This window comes from Pelmatolapia mariae, linkage group LG10_11 (genome assembly GCF_036321145.2).
Source record: "Pelmatolapia mariae isolate MD_Pm_ZW linkage group LG10_11, Pm_UMD_F_2, whole genome shotgun sequence".
NCBI classification, from domain to species: domain Eukaryota; kingdom Metazoa; phylum Chordata; class Actinopteri; order Cichliformes; family Cichlidae; genus Pelmatolapia; species Pelmatolapia mariae.
This window is the reverse complement of record NC_086236.1, coordinates 58,204,420-58,221,729: the sequence shown is the minus strand read 5'-3', so window position 1 is coordinate 58,221,729 and position 17,310 is coordinate 58,204,420. Positions and strand designations below refer to the sequence as shown.

Genomic DNA, 17,310 nt, shown 5'->3' with positions numbered 1-17,310 from the left:
GGTCAGATGTTTATTATTATTATCGTCATTACACAAGAATTAGAATTTAAGACACATCTAGGGTGAAAAGTGAAATAAAACAATCGTGTTCATTCAATATCTCGACCACAGCATACATTTTTTAAAAACACCTCTTTATTTCTTTATCCATAGATGACTCACTGTGGAAGACAGCTAGGCCTGACTAAGTTGTGTAAGAGACTCAACAGCGCCACTGTTTGGACAAAAGTGGCAAATTCACCCTTGTTCAGTGGACCAAAAAGAAACACACACGCCTTGATTTCTCTGTAATTTCCGTTTTATTTAAAATGAAGCTTCAAGATAATAACTCCTCCACGCTGTTTCCTGTTTTTGCATCATAAAATTGTCTGTATACAGAAAATAACAATCTGATAATCTCTTGTGGTAACAAAAAAATTGCTACAGCTCCTCAAAACAGCAAATAAATTACATGTTCTTTAGATAATAGATAAATTACTATCCTTTTTATGTTTATATATAAAATCTAATTTCTACTACAAGGGATAAGAGACAAGAATGACACATCCAAAGCCACATCTGCAAAACTCACACACACACACACACACACACACACACACACACACACACACACACACACACACACACACACACACACACACACACACACACACACACTCCAGGCACACATACACATGTATCGCACACGAACATCCGCAATTTAAGAGCAAAAACACTGATTCTTTCTTCAAATGCAACATAAAATAGTTATGTGACAGTTAGATGTGAATAAATGGATTCTATAACAACACTTCTGATAACTCTACTCAGTTATAAACATAAGCACCGACTATCTTCAGAGAAATTATAGACATTAAAACATATCTCACAAATATACAGACTCCTCACCTTTGACTGGGTGTGAGTATATGTCAGGGTGGGAGGTGAAAAAGAAAATGGGAGCAAATTAAAAACAACCAAGGCCAGAGAAAGAGCATTAAACAGTACATACACACATATACAGAGGCTGCCACTTCGATATGCATTATTTATGTTTCAGGTCAAAGCAGGATCATTGCATATGATCCAATCATATCTAGAAGACTACATGTAAGAAAGCAACTTTTCAGTCCCCTTAAGGTTTCCTATTATGACTTCACCTGATTTCACTAGACAGATTCAACATTCCCTCCCAAAAAGGTAATGACATAAAGATATTTCTAATAGCTTAATCATAACGATTGCAAAATCAATCATTCAGTAATTATTAATGGTTAAAGGCCACCTTCTGTATTGTCTATTGAACATATATGATCACTGGCTTTTGTTCAGCAAGATTATGCAGAAACTATGAAGCTGACTTTATGATAATGTTAAGAACTTGTCAAATTTTGGGGAGAATTTAGGTCACTTTATTTATAAGTGTTAAAAATAAAGAAATCAGTTGACAGAGGATGCACACTCTGAATGTCCTTCTGGTTTGTACTGAAAGGAAATGTCATGAAAAGTACAAAACCAGCAATGACTGACCAAAGAAAGCAGCAAATGCTAAAATGGATGCTAATATTATACATAGCTAACAAATAATTAAAAAAAAGATTAATTCAGTCAAAACCCTGAGGCTTCAGAATGGTCTAAACATTGATTTAAGGCAGGTTTTTTTTTACTCTCTGCTCTGTATGAGGTCACTGGAAGGAGATATCCTTAATATGTTCATTGTAGGCACACAGCAGGTGAAGTCCCACCCACCTGCTGTTCATGCTTGTGTTTGCAAGTGGCAGCCAATCAGAAGAAAGTTGGCTTAAAGGGAGGGTGGAGCGAAACCAGCGGGCTGAAGCTGGAAGATAAATGCAGACTTTGAATTGTTAGTCATTTAGGACTGTCAACATCCTACTGTCAACAGTACTCTTGCTTAAGTAATGCCCTGCTGTTTATATTTTAGTGGCAAGTAAAGGTTTACATGATATCTTGAGTATGCCAAATGCATAGTTGGGAAGTGAGACTAACAATGTGGTATACACTTGGTTCTTGGTCAAGAAGAAAATTCTACAGCAACAGCTGTCCTATCAGTTCTTTCGTTGATATATATTTATAAAATTAAAAAACAAAACAAAACCCCAAAACATTTGCAATTACAAATCTTTATAGCTAGGTTTGAATTTAAACAAAAATTTCTTTGTGGGCAACCTTTGTTGTGAATGTCCTATGTCAGCTGACCTTCTTGTTCGGGAAGAGTCTCATCTCTGTCTTCCCACCCTGTTATATTTGGTCACTAACTCTTATGCCCACCCCAATCCTTTGGTTCATCTGTCCAAATACTGAGAGGACACTTGAGGAAATATTTTTGGCAAAGAGAAAAAAATAGATAAAATATGTAAATAAAATCCTTCTAGTCTGGGAGGGTTTTTTTCCACTGTAGCTCAGTGGGGCACTTGATAACAGATCTATTCCAGTAGATCTTAGCACACATGGTAATCATTCGTTTAGCACATAATTAGTGGTATGCATGTCTGCTTGAAGATCCCGTAGATTAGGAGGAATCTTAAAATTGTTAAATTTGCTGCTGAAACACAGCTGTGTCCTCCTTTCTTTACAACCTGTAAGTCACAGAAATGAGTCTCCGAGAGTGAAGATAATGACAATGAAATTCAATTAAACTGTGTGTGGGAAATCAGCAAACTGTTAAAGCTAACACACATAGTATATTGAAGCAAACTCAGAGGAAGGTGCAGGTTTAAGCGACTGGTACTGATAAGAGGAACTTTCACAGTGTTTTATGTTAAGATTTAGGACAAAAAAGCTAAATATCATCCAAACGCCTTCACGTGTCTACTCTGGGCTGCTCATTTCTACAGACTTGTCATTTCTGGGGTGATTAGCCCTTTTGACCTAATCCTCCACTACTTGCGCACAGGGGCTGTCTGCCATTGGCCGGTCAGTGTCTCTTGGCACGCTGAGCACTCTGAACACAGGAGGCACAGCAGACTTTCTTGTAGTAGGTGTAGACGCATAGTCTGGCTTGCACCACCAACTCACACTGTTGACGTACGTCTCTGCAGTTTTCATCTGTGAGCAGACAGAAGGACAGAGAGGTTGGCAGGGATATCAAAACACACTTGATCACAGTTTTGTTGACACACGCACCGACCTGAGACTTGTGGGCTGCAGGGTATTGTGTTGCAGATTTGTTCCTGGACTGGTTTAGTGCTGGAGTCGCATTCATGGCTGTGCTTCTTCTCTGGTGTTAGACATCGAACTTCCCTCATCTGTAAGCCCTTTCCACAAGACTTTGAGCACTGAGAACAAAAACACAGGCAGGCCAAGAGTATAAATATAATTTCCACAAATCTCTGATTTTTAAAAATTTTTTCTTCGTTGTCCTTTCATCTCTCACCGCGCTCCACTCTGTGGTGAACCACTGTGCCTGACATGCTCCCATCTTGCACTGCTGGACTGATGCAGGCTTGTCCAGCTTAGCGCAGTCAGCGTCTGGAACAACAGTAAAATCGTTCCCCATCTTCTGGACACAAATGATGTCTCGTCGCTGAGTTCCATCCCCGCATGGGACGTTACACTGGAAAAAAGACCACAAATCAGTGACATACCCAACCCTAGTCAAGAATAAAGCAGCTGTAGGACAGAAAACACAATATGAGACCCAAACTCACAACACAAAATAAGTTTTTAGACACCACTCTCCTACCTGTGTCCAGGGGCTGCTATACCACATAGCTACTGGCACACAGGGGCCTCCGTTACATGCCTTCATCTCTGCTGGTTTGTCCCCAACACAGTCTCCTCCTTCTCCACCCTCTCTGACTCCTCCTCTGGTGAGACACACCACTTCTCTCTTTTGCACCCCAGGGCCACACTGCGCTGAACACTGAGCACACAAAGTCAGGGAACATGTTGAGGACCGATGCTAAATGCATGTTTTATTCTTTTGTTGCTGTGAGTACATAAGTAAGTAAAATTCATTTATATAGCACCTTTTAAGATAAGAATCTATTACAAGGTGCTTTACAAGGATATTAAAAATACTGCCTGTCTAAATAGATGTGTTTTCAACTGTTTTTTTTTAAAGCTGAAAAGGTTTTAAAAAGTTTTTGAAAGCTGAAATGCGTGTGCATTACTTACAGTCTTTAACCAGTCTGTAAAGTACCAGTTGGTCACACAGGGACCCATGTTGCACTCCTCACTTCCCTGTGGACGGGCCCTGGAGCTGCACTCCTTCTCGTTCACCACGTCACCTTGATCGCTGACACAGCGCACACTCCTTGTTCTCTTCCCTACTCCGCAGTCCACCGAGCACTGAGGCAGAAACAGGACAAACATGAGAATATGCAGACAAACCACGAAACGAATCTTCTTTTTATAGCTTTTTTTGTAGTATTAATTATAGCTTTTTGAAATTAATGATAGCGCCTTGTTGAGACACTATACTATACAAGTGTCCCGCTTGCTGACAATGTGAGAGGGTCTCTTGGTCTGTTATTTCCAGACAAGAACAGAGGCTGTTGCTAGCTGCATACATGTGTTGTGGACTCACCTGGCTCCAGTTAGAGCTGACCGCCCAGTGGGAGCAGAGGCGGAGCTGGCAGGGCTGTGTCAGCACTGGCTGGGTGAGGTCGGCGCAGCGCTGGGGGTGAACCATGGTGGAGCGATCGCCAAAGCTCTGCCTGCACTGAAGCTGCCTCTGCTGGACACCCGGGCCGCAGGATACACTGCACTCCGACCACGAACTAGCCTCCCAGCTGTGACAGAGGAGACAGGATCCACTTAAAAACATTTACAAGTCATTCAAGCAAAGAGACTTTTGTAAGCAGTTAGTTTCCATTCATAATTATGTTATACAGTTTGTGGAATTATCTTTAATTCTTCACAGTAATTCTTAAGCATGGCACAAAATACAGCCAACCCAAACAAATTAACTGCCATGTAGCTACTACTACTTCTACTACTTTTTGTATGCAAAAATATGCATAAAATGTCTCTATGTTCAAGTAAAATGCAAAAATCTATGCTTTCAAGCCAAGATAAATGAATGTCATTTTAAAAATAAGCTGTTAAATAAGATTCAATGTATAAAAAATGCAATATAGAAATTAATTTTCTATATAACCTGTATATGATTAAGTTAAACTATAGGTTGCTCACAATGGCGGGCAGGGGTGTGTGTTACAAGGCTCCTCCTCAGGAACAGGTTTGGCTGCAGAGTCACACTTGCTCTCTGAGACCTCCTCGTCTGTATCACGGCTCACACATACGATGAGTCTATACTGAGTACCTTAAGAGAGAGAAAGACATGGACAGATTCTTGTACTTGCTTCCAACAACCAGAGGAGGGAGACACCACCTCATCCAAAGTAATTAAGCAGATGAGAGAATTTTTGGGGTGTAACACGTATGAAGTCCCACAATCAGAAGTCTTACCTTTGCCACAGGATGCAGAACACTCAGTGAGGCCACCTCTCTTCCACACAAATGGCGGCAGGGTGTCCAGTGGCAGGTCGGTGCGAGGGGGGATCCGGGCATTCCTATTGGGCGCAGATCCTCGTGGGCGTGACCGCTCAGGTGTCCACTGGTTCGAAGTTGGGAGCGAAAACACAGAGGAGGAGGACGAGGAGGAGGAAGGGTAAGAATGGACTGAATTGGGAGGAGGAGCAGGAACAGGGTCTTCAACTGAGACGGTGAGAGGACCTGTGAGAGAATGGGAACAAAGATGGACATTAAAGCTCAAATATAAAGGAGAACATGACTGGGAAACAAACAAGAGGAGTTATTAAGAGCGGGGAAAGTCGAAAAACATGTTGAAATGATGAAAATAAGAGGAAAACATTAATGATGTCATGATGAGGTCAGGATCTCATGACAGCCAACATATGGATCAGATAGCCTCCCATCTAGGTCATCTACGCACACAAATACACACAAACACACTCGTGAAATAATCCCTCCCATTTGGCCCACAACCACACCCATCATAAACCATAAAGACGTCAGTCATTCTCCCAGAATCTGCATTACAGTGATGTTTCCTTTAGTAACTTGGAAAGAATGAGTCTGGAGAGCTCCACATTGACACGGTTCAGCTATGTGCTGCACATGACTGCTGGGAAAGCTGCCATCTAGGCTACTGTACACAGCATAGAGAAAATATGGTTGTCAAACAGAAGAGAGGAGGTCAGAAAGCCGGGGTGTCATAGACTTACTGCGAAGGGGTGCCCTCGCTGGCTCTCGCTCCCTTGGTCTCTCCCTGGGTGCCTCTCTGGGCGTCTCCCGCTCTCTCTCCATTAGCCTCTCGGTCTCTCCCTCTTTTTTCTCAACCGGAATGTAATACTCATAGTCAATGCCTGGGTTGTCCTTGTGGAAGATTATCTAAAGAGCAAAACGGAGCCAAAGAAGAGGGTGAAAAAAAATGCCTGAAAATCGCATTACTGATTCCCACAGAGAAATGTACTTGTTACAGGTCAGAGGTCAGAATGAACTGGCAGGAGCTTGATATCATGCTCAAGAACGCACCCCCTACATAATCCTACAGTCTTATATATAAGATATAATCTAGTCAAGGTCATTTAGACTTAATCAGCAGGGGTCTCATTTCAAAAACATTTTGATCTGCTATATTTTGCAACTGATCCTGAGGGCCTTCAGTCACTGCTTTAGTTTGGCGGAGTAGCATCTGCTTGCAGAGTGAAATTCATCTGGAAGTGCTAAGAGTCAAAATATGCTTTTTTTAAAACATCTAATTCCTAGAAGGATGATTTAGAGATTAACTGAACAGTTCAGATTTAAATATATAGCTGCTGTATCACCATTAATACACCCACGTCATTTAACCTTTTGGTGTTTTATCTGTGTTAAACAAACAAGATCTAAATGTCTGAGTTTTAGGGGTGCAAGATATTTGATTTGGCTGCTTTTGAAAAGAGTCAGAGCTGTTTCCCCTAGCTTTCAGTCTCCATGCTAGAGTATGCTTTGCTGTCTAGTTGCTCGGTTGGCTCTAGTTGGCTTTTCCTTAACCCCCTCATTCAAGAGCACAGGATTCATTTCCAAAATACTAAATTACCACCTGGGTCCTAAAGTCAAACAGCTGGCCTTGTGATGAAAAATCAAGTGCTGTCAGAAGCATTTCTGGGATTTTTTACAATGAGGTTGCAGAAAACATGAAGTTAAAAATGTAAGGTAAGTTTTCATGCTCATGTGCAGGACCGTAATAAAGATGTGTTACATGGAAAGGGAGCTCTCTGTGACTGTAAAACATTTAATATTGAATAGCTATTTAACAAATGGTGAAACAAACATTTAGACCTATTACTTAGGTAAGTATTGCTTATTTAAATATAAGTATTATACAAAATTAAATGTATCATATTATTGGATTACAATTACTGGATTATAATCAGTCATGCGCTTACCTTAATTCTGTAAAAGCAGATGATTTAATGACTTTATTAATTCTGTGTAACATTATCTATAATAATATAGCACAATATAGAAAACATGGAGTGGTTTCAGTGCCACTCCATGCCCTCCCTTTGGACAGGTCCCTCTGTGCCTTACTGCCCAAGACACCACTGACTATTTTTCCTAATATTGGAAGGTGTATTTAAAACAGGGATACAACCCGTGACTTAAAAAAAAGAGGACATTTGGGGCCTTTACACCCCCCTACTTCACGTGCCCTTGTGAGTGAAGGAAAAAAAAGTCCCTGGAGTGAGGCATTTTAGTTTGTGGTCTGTGTGTTAACTCAAATCTACAGGGTGTGCCAAAAAGTTGATTTATTTATATATTTATTTTGCAACACTGGCAAGGATCTAGAGGGAGCACATATTCTTAATCCATCTAACAAGCATGCAATGAGCTACACGACATCACAGTGCCGCTGCCATGGTGACAGCGTTTTAATCTTTTTATATCTTACTTTTTGTATCCCGCTAAACCTTAAAAATGCTGGTGATTCTTGGGGAGATCAAACCAGAGCTATTTTTTTTACCTCCTCTGATCCTGATGTTACTGGATGTGAAGCTACACATGACTCCTGATCTTTAATAAGATTTTAGCCTGAGGTTAGCGCTGTTATTATTAAGCCTTGGATAGTTTCAGGTGGCTCAGGATAAGCTTTAGTATATCCTTCTTTATCCTGCCATAATACTAAAATAATTCCGTCTCCTTGGAGGATCTTGACACAGAGCAGAAGAACACAGCTTCGGGCACAAAACAGTGACATGGAGATATATTAGAGAAATATTCTGTACGTATACATGTTTCTCTGAGTAAATCTTAATTTTGTAGTGCTGGTCCATGTTTGCTTACAGAACTTACATATAGCTGTAGTTGTGTCTTTGTGGGTCCTGGTGCCCAGAGGGACTCGCCCTTTGCTTCCTCCCCCTCCGCCTGTGCTCTAGGCCTGGTGTAGGTGAAGGTAGTGCCCCCTGCTTGATACTCCCCTGGGGGGTCCACAGCCCAACGTCCGTTCACCACGGAAGCTCCTGTTCCACTCCTCATGGCTGGAAAAAGGGAGGAGGGAGTGGGAATGTCAGAAGAACTGGGGTGAATTTTTCTTTTCTTATTAGGACCTTGTTTAGTCTGGTGAATTCTTAGAAAATCCCCCCATATGCTCAAACACATTCCCAAAAAAGACAAACACAGACCCTGGAGTGCTGTGTGGTGAACAAACAGGAGGCTGACAAGAAACACACGCACACACAGAAACCTACACACTTGACTGATTCTTTATGAGCTCTAACAATGCTAGCTTAGAGTCTGTGAGGCCACAAAAATCTCAGGTCTCAGTCAAAGCCAGCACACACACGATCACGGGCCAAATCTCATTCCCAAATCTGCACTATCCTCGCCAGTATTTCACTTTTACTGGAGCTGTAGGCCAGCATTATTCAAGAAACCCTAAACCGAATGTGTGCGTGTGCAACTCAGCTTACCCAGGTAGTTAGGGCTCGCTCGTCTCTCGGTGATGTTGATGAATGTGGCTCCGGGTGGGATGTCCAGGATCTTGTGGTAACCAAGAGGAACCGTGGTATTGTGGAAGCTTCCCGTCACCTTTCGACAGGATGTTTCTCGCCCACCACACACTCCACATTTGTCAATCACAGAGCCGGAGCCCAGCACCCCGTCACAGCCCTCCGTCTGACAGGAGAAGGAGTTGAAAAGATGTGAGTGATGGGTCGGACAATGAAGGAAATGTGGCTGGGAAACAATTGAGATGTTAGAGAAGGGGTCGGGATGGAGAAAAACGAGTCCAATCTTGTTGACATTTCGCATCCATTGCCAGTGTTTATTTCAACGTTGCTTATTTAAATTGGTAACTGATGCTCGCTAGATTCCTGCCAGGAGCAGAAGGGTGGAACGAGGGTAAAATCAGAGAGTGAGAGTGCAAATGAGAGAAAGAGGAAAAGATGCGAAGAAAAGAGGCCCTGAGAAGGGCCGTAAAAAGAGCCTGACTCTGAATGCCAGTTTAAATCAGCTTCCAGACGTGAGACTGAGACAGCCAGATTCTGGGCTTTGTCAACCTCTTCGAGACAGGAGACACTTGGACTCAGACACGTGAAACAAGAAATCTCGCACACACATTTGAAACCACTCACCAGACATTGTCCTTCCACACACACATCATTGGTGCTAACATTGAAGCAGGGGGTCCCGTCTCTGACACGCTCTGACTGACGGACGTAGAAACGATAGCCAGCGGGTCTGCAGGTCAGCTCGCACTGCTTGTCTGCCCCAACTGTAACACAGAAACACAGGGCAGCAGGGTCACTAGACAGCATGTATGTTTTTCTTAACTCTGTGTGTGTGTGTGTGTTTTTTTCTCTCTTTGACAACCACGGAGAAGAAACAGCTGGAAGGATGAACGTCTTTCCATGTGGTCAGGAAACTAAGGCCAGACCATATAACCCCTGAGAGGGAGAGTGATCAGCTATTTCCCCCGCTGTTCATTGCTGCACCTTCCCAGCGGATACATACGCAGAAAAGAGGTGTAATCTTAAGCTTGAAAAAGGTAAGATTTATGAGTGCGACCCAAAGGATGCATGCAGCAGGGCGAAGTGTGTGTGGAAACACAGAGTCAAAGAACTGAAGAAAAAGGGCACCGCTTCAAGGTAAAAGAGAAAATGAAAGTCATTCAGTGCAGAGAGGATAGGGAAGATAAATAGTGTGGAGAATACAGAAAACTACACAGGGCAGAGTGGTAAAAGGAAAATGTGGAGAAAATAAGGAGCTTTTTTTGAAGAAAAAGAACTAATATATTTGAGGGCATGGCATGAGCACAACATCAGCAGACCGTCTTCAGTCCTCCATTCGTGCCTAAACATGATGCTTTTTCAGACTGCAGGGTGTGTAAGTAACCTGTATTTTATGAAAGACTCAGAGTTACTGTAATTCAGCATGTAAAACACCAAGGAATAAAACAGTCTTGAAGCATAACAACTCCCTCCCACAACCAAACCCCAGACAAAGTTAGTTGCTGGTTTCCTCAAATGTATGATGTAGCCTACAACTTCTCATCATAGTCTTAGGAGAAAGAGTATGGATCTGTTTCCCAAAAGGTTAAGATCTTCATTTAAAATGAAGAGCAAGACACAGAGGAAGGGGGGGATCACGGCTGGTGATTGGGTCCACTGTTTTGCAGTTTATTTAAGAAGAAGTTGTAGGGGTATGTGAATGTACAGGCCTGTGATCATGTTTGTTTGAAACAGGGCTAATGACATGAGCTCACTCCATGAGAAGAAGAGGTAGCTGAAGAGAGGAGGGAGGGGCTGGGGGTTAAAAGGAAAAATTCTCGTCTTCTGAAACTGTAAAAACCATTAAATTCTGTACATATATGAACACCATGCCACTTTGCCCAGTGCAGTCAAAACAGTATACAGATAAATAATTTTCTTCTTAAAACAATTTTCAAAAGCCTGTGTTAATCTTATGATGCAACCAAATGTTGTTTGTGATAATACAGCAGTGCTGCGAAATAGTTACACTGTTGCAGAACGGAAAAATTTCCACTCCAAGTCATGACATCAGCAGAAAGTAAACCGAGCTTTCCATCACCTTCGAAGTCATGAGGTTCATAGGAGATAACGGAGAACAAAGGGTAAAGGTCAAATACCAATGCCCTGCTTTCACCTTGTGTGTCCAAGAGAGGATTCAAAGAGTGTCGTATGACTCACATTCAAAGGAAATCCATATGCTTTCAGGGTCCTCAAATCTCTCAGAGTACCACATTGCTCAGCCAGGTGTCACAGAAGTAGGAAACTAAACAATCTTTTGCCGGGATCAAAGCAGCTGTGACACCGTACACCAGATCACTCAAAAGTGACTTACAAAAGCATTAAACTGAAAAAGAATGTGTGACAAATGTGTGATAACTGGGGTTGAGGGAACGTGGCCCTCTTACCTCTACCATCGTTTACTCAGTCCCGATGGCCCAGAGAGTAGCCATCTTTAAACTCAACTTTTAATGTCAGCTGCACACCTGTACAATTTCATGACTGCATCTGGCACGACTGCAAGGCCGTCGAGTTCAGAAAGGACAAACACCTGCCAAAGTACTCAAAACCTTCGTGGTAGTTCCTGTTAAAGGAACCGAGGCTCCGGGATCACATTTTGCAATGATCACAGACTGAGAGAAACATGGGTTGAAAATCATATCATAGATGAGAAGTCGTTAAAAACGTTAATGAATAACCTCCACTTGGAAGATAAGTGCAAGTTAAAGTAGACTGTTAAAATGTCATTTCAAGCTTGGGCCGACGTACAGATCGAGATCTGTGGTTTTTATGTTTCCACAAAGGGAACACATATTTTCAGCGTTAAGGAGTGAATTTCCTCTCGCTAAGTGGATGGAAGTGGTGAGGAGGGCATTAAAGCAAAACAGTTGATCTAGACTTGATGTTTAACAGTTTTATACAGACACAAATGTAAGGCAGGAGATTGCGCATAAGTTTGCTTATAAATACACTGTGATAATGTAGCAGCAGTCCTTCAACACAGGTAAACATGGAGTTCGAGGAATTTAAACAATTTTTCAAGGGACTAAAGACGAAGAGACTAAACAGCAACAGATTTAGCGATGAAGGGGCTCAGCAGAGTTTCCAGAGAAACTGTATTAATTCTCAGTGAAAACAGGACAAAATAAAACACTTTATCACGTACAAAAATATGTCATCGTGTCCCGAGATGGATCCCTGTTGGAAAGCGAGAGAGGGGCAGGCCTAAGACCACATGATGGAGGACATCATGTGGTCTTAGGCAGAGTTGGAGGAGATGCTTCAAGTGGGGAAAACTTATTGCAGACATATGTCGCATTGAGGACAATGTGATCTAGACTAGATAAATGGAAACTATCTAATGCCAACGGGAAAAAAAGCTTATTAATAACAGGCCATTAACAAATATTCAAACCAGCACATTTGAAAAATAGATGAGTAGTATAATATAGTTCTTATATATTATATAAATAAGAAGTATACTACTGTATATTATATGCTTTTCATTCCTGGAACTAATTTCTTAAGGCTAGCCTTTAATTGTCTTGCTGTAATTGTAATTTATTCTGATTTCAATATATCAGAAAAGTTTGCTGTTGACATAAGGTGGTAGAAAAAAACAAATCAAAATGATGATGTTTCATTTTTATTGATTAAAATAAATCATTTGACAGATTCTAATGAACACACAAACTTTTTGAATTTCTACTGTGCATTAATTTGTGCATCCAACTGTGCAAAACTGTACTTTTTTTCAGCCTCGATGTGCCCCCTTGTTTACCATCTGATGACTGCAGAGAGATATGAGAAGATATATGGTACATATTTAGAAAGAATGAGAGAGAGAGAAAGAGATGGAAAAAGAGAGGCAGCGTTCCCACCCTCTCTCCCTCCACCCTCATTCTCTCCATCTGTCTGTCATAGTTATCTTTGAGAGATTAGACTGGAGACAGTGACAGAAAAGAGCAGGGGAGCTAAAAGCGGGATACGTGTCGCCACACATGCTCTCTCTGCCTTCCTCATCACCTCCCTCATTCTCCGTCTCCTTAAGCCACGCTCGAGCGCGTCTCAGCTCCAAACTGTCTTCTTTAAATTTAGCCTTTATCTTCCATTTGTTTCTTCCTACTCGTCTTTGCCTCTCTGTTTTCTCTGCTCTCTCATTCTCTTCCACTGTCGCTCTAACTCTCGCTCCCTGTCTGAGCTTAGTGTTCAGACAGTGGAATATATGGTGCCTAAATATACTTCCCCGCTATCGCTTCATCTAAACAAACTCCAACGGGGAGAGAGAAAGAGAGAGGCAGTGGGACAGGAAGAGAGGAGGCTGGGTGTGCACAGAGGGGATGAGGCCTGAAAAAAGGAAATATTCAAGTAAAACAACACCTGCACGTGCAGCGCTTACAAATCTATAGAATCGCTGCTAACCAGAGCCGAGCGTGTAGCAGGAAATTAGTCAGGGCCCATCGCTTGTGTGGCTTATAACCACGGTGGCAGCTTTACTGTTTAAACGTACACTTCTAAACCCGAGGCCGCGCCACTCCGAAGAACAAACATAACAGGGCTCGTCACCTTGGAGGCGAAAACGTTCACAAGCTGACTGCACCGCGTAACATAAATACTGACTGGAAATGTATGCAGTGCTACAGAGCTTTAAACAGATGAGAGCAGCTGGAGAAAAATGACATGCAGCAGTCAGTGTTCAAACACACTCAAGCACTCCATCGCAGCCTCCAGCGTGTTGATAGGAAGCCAGATATGAAAATCTGGGTTGTGGCCAATGGGACCGGACTGAAGTAAACAATGTGATAGAGTTTACTTAGCGGAGTGGGAAAGGATCATCTCCGGTGCTGATCGAGTGTGACGTCACCTGGCTACAGCATCTGCCCCCCACAGCACAGCAGCATAGTGCAGCCAAAGCGTGGACTTTGGTGACTGTTTTTGACTATTTTCCCATAAAATCCCCCCTACCAGAGGTTGCCCTTTTGTCCCCCCCTTATACAGCCCTCTCCCCTTCTCAGCAGACCTCAAGGACACATCAGTTTAAAACAACCCAAAGTGAAGCAGAGGGCAAGGACGCACAGCAGCTCAATTCAGGATGCAGCGATATCTCTTCCCCCCCAATCCCGTTTCACAAACGCACAGAAACATGGCAGTGGGTAAAAGGAAAGCTCCCGTGTGTTTATGCAGACAGTTTGACTCCAGCTGATACCCCGGCGATGACTTCTGGTGCAAACACACAGAATTAATCTTGTAGATCCGCCTCAAACTTCCCAAAGTCTGACTGAAATCTTAAACAGCCTTCATGGCTGACATGTTGTATTCCCCTGGGAAACACAAGGCATTCAGCTGAAACACACCGGCCTCTGACCTTTCACTCAGGTAATGGGAAAAAATGATATCCATCTATTGGCTTATTTTTTCTGGCTGCAAGTACAAGTAAGTATGTAAGTATGAGTGTTACAAATAACAGACAAAAACTCATAATTATCTTTTTAAACTATGCTCAGACAGCACGCTTTACTGTGTTACTTTTTCATTTCACAACAATTTAGGGTTTTTCCAACACTGCAATAGGTTCACTGATAGAGGATTTTTATCCATGCCCACCCGCTCCAGTCTGCGGGCCTTTCAAGAGGTTTATTGTTTCAAGATGAAGTCAGAGCAAAAGCACTCAATTCATACTTTCTCAACAAAGTATACATTTATCAACATGCCAAATGATGGGATCTGCACACCTTCCATGCATCCCATTGGTAAATGTCATACCTGCCATGCTATTTAATTATTTTAGCCTGCCTACAGTTACTCTATATGGCCAAAAGTACTGGGCTGCCTACAAATTGCACCTACAGGAGCTATTGAGGCATGGAAATCCATATAATTTCTGTGCTGATGTTAATGCCAGAGGAGGTTTGGAGCGCTGGAGTTACTGAGTCAGAGCGCTGGTGACTTTTACACGCTATACGCCTCAGCACTTTACGTGGTTTGCCCCTCTGCTGTGGTTTCTAAATGCTTTCGCTCTTCAATAATACCACTTACAGCTGATTATGGAATATCTGGGAGGGAAGAAATTTCACAAACTGGCTTGTGGTGAGGGTGGCATCCTATTACAATATCACACTCGCATCAAGTGAGCTCTTAAGAAACAACCCGTTTGTTCACAGATGTTTGGAAAGGCAGTTTGCGTGGCTAGTTGCTTGATTTTATACAGTTGTGGCAACGGCAGTGAAAAAAGACAAGATTAGGGGCTGTCCATGTAGTGTACTTTAGAACCTGCAAGCCACCTTGCAAGCCACCTCCACCCCAGCTATGTTGTCAGTGATGCCTGCTTGATTTTGCACTGCAGTGTGTATGCACATGAAAGCATGGCGAGGTCCCAGAACAGAGATGGATCTCCAAATTTAAATGACACTAGCTTGGAAAGAAGTTTCTTTTGGCCATAGGGGTCCTTGCTCAATCAAAAGTACATGCAGCCTATTTTGATTCCACGACTGCTCCACAGTATTCAGCAGCTCCATAAACAGTCGGTTTATGGAGCTTTAACATTAAAAACAGCTTCCTGCTGCGACCAAAAACAAGAGTGATAACAGCAAACTTAAACAGGATGGAAAATCAAGATAGTGGGCTGGAAGTTGATAAAACACTCAGTGGGAGAACTCTTTGAACTGCTTTCATCTGCTCCATTAAATAATCTATTAACTGGAGCTACTTTAACTTTTACTGTATTGATCGCATGTCGTGCTCTACTTTAATGAGTAAACTCTACTGACTCGACGTTCTCAGCTGTGTGTGCTGTCTATATTTGGACTAGTGTGCTAACTGTGTATTTCTTTTTGACAAAATTTGTCAAACTAATGTACTTGTGTGCAGGCCGGGTGGTGTTGCTGATCTACTGTTACTGGGTCTGTGCTTCCCCCAGTGTCTGTGTGGGTCGAAGGAGTTCATCCAGCTCATCCAGTAATCACAAGTGCAAAGACAGACGGACACACAAACACGAATGAGCAAACGCTTTCTCCCCCCCTGTTTCTGTTTTATCTGAGCTCCATTAAGCTATTCATCTAGAGCACAAGCACTCTTGCCAATATGTTAATACCACAAATACACACAGGCTCAAGCACATATTTCTAATTCTAATGACAAATACTGTTGATATCATCCCACAGCTGTGTTTCTCTCTTCTCTTTCCCTCCTCGATTCCCTCAGCTCCATGCAAGCAATATTCACCCTTCCTATTCGCTCAAATTCCTCAAATATCCGCTGAGCCTTTTCTCTTTCTTTGCCTCCAGCATTGGAAAACAAAGACAAGCTCCACTGCTGCGAACCTTTGCACACTTAACCAAAGAGTAAACAAACACACGGAGCTGCACACTTCTGTGTGAAGAAACAAAGACACGCACACACACGCACCCAAGCCACGTTGTCTCCGTTTGCTCCCAGCGGTCATGTGACAAAACACTCGCATCCCATCACCTCTCACCTCCCTCTCCCCGTCCTTCTTTCTCCTTCTTTATCTCACTCAGTAGGAATCTGTGTGCTTAGTCAGAGTTGGGAGGAGAAACTTGGCAGGAGAGGAGGGGAGAAAGGGAGATGTTGGACAAATGAGAAGAAAAACAGAAGAGGGAAAGTGTTCGGTGCAAAGAATCAAAGCAGATTGGGTTCCAGTCATTCTCTGTTTCTATTGACTCTCACCACCCTCGAAGCTGCATGCAGATGTTGGCCTGCTCAAACGACAGAGAGCGGGGATTGTGGTGGGCTGGGCAATCAGCGCAGGCCAGCCGGGACACACTCATACCAGAGAAATATTTAACTCACTCAAACACACATTCCCCCCCACCCCGCCTCCCCCATCATACCATTTAATTCCCCCAATAAGCCTATTATAACATTGAAGCACTGTGCAGCTCACCACTAAACTACAGTGTGTGTTAACTCAGTTCTCACCCTCAGTGAAAGGTTCCCAGTTGTACAGTCGACCCATGAACTCTTGGGTGTTAAAGGCCGCACACTGCTCCGCCCTGGAGTCCAGTGCACCTCCTCGGCACACCTGCAGGACAGAAACACCAAAGCAGACAGAGAGAGGTCAAACAATTAATGCCACAAACTGAACTGATGTGAAATACCCCAGATTACACAGAGGGCCGTTTCTCTCCTAGTCCCTGGGGGAAGTAAGGGTGGAGTGAGGAAAAGTTGAGGACAAGCAGCTAATAAAGAAGGGAAGAATTAACTTGAGATCACAGAGGTAAGCACAAACACGCTATGCTGTTATGGAGAAAAACTCACACAAGCACTCCCCATGCTGCTCTGGCCAGTGTGCGAGAGTATAAGAACCATATGG

At 42.7% G+C, this 17,310-nt stretch overlaps 1 protein-coding gene across 1 annotated transcript in view; it reads right to left on the bottom strand.

Annotated features, from left to right (window-relative positions):
- Positions 1-289: 289 nt before the first annotated feature.
- adamtsl4 (ADAMTS-like 4) overlaps positions 290-17,310 on the bottom strand; it is a 40,708-nt gene continuing 23,687 nt past the window's right edge. Inside the window, exons 5-17 of the mRNA XM_063486525.1 lie at positions 16,917-17,019; positions 9,585-9,724; positions 8,922-9,126; positions 8,305-8,489; positions 6,192-6,357; positions 5,413-5,679; positions 5,137-5,266; positions 4,529-4,733; positions 4,117-4,290; positions 3,683-3,862; positions 3,374-3,553; positions 3,128-3,275; positions 290-3,045 (exon numbers count right to left, since the gene is read on the bottom strand). Coding sequence (XP_063342595.1) covers positions 2,915-3,045; positions 3,128-3,275; positions 3,374-3,553; positions 3,683-3,862; positions 4,117-4,290; positions 4,529-4,733; positions 5,137-5,266; positions 5,413-5,679; positions 6,192-6,357; positions 8,305-8,489; positions 8,922-9,126; positions 9,585-9,724; positions 16,917-17,019 — 2,214 coding nt within the window. The 3' untranslated portion in view covers positions 290-2,914. The remainder of the gene's footprint in view (positions 3,046-3,127; positions 3,276-3,373; positions 3,554-3,682; positions 3,863-4,116; positions 4,291-4,528; positions 4,734-5,136; positions 5,267-5,412; positions 5,680-6,191; positions 6,358-8,304; positions 8,490-8,921; positions 9,127-9,584; positions 9,725-16,916; positions 17,020-17,310) is intronic.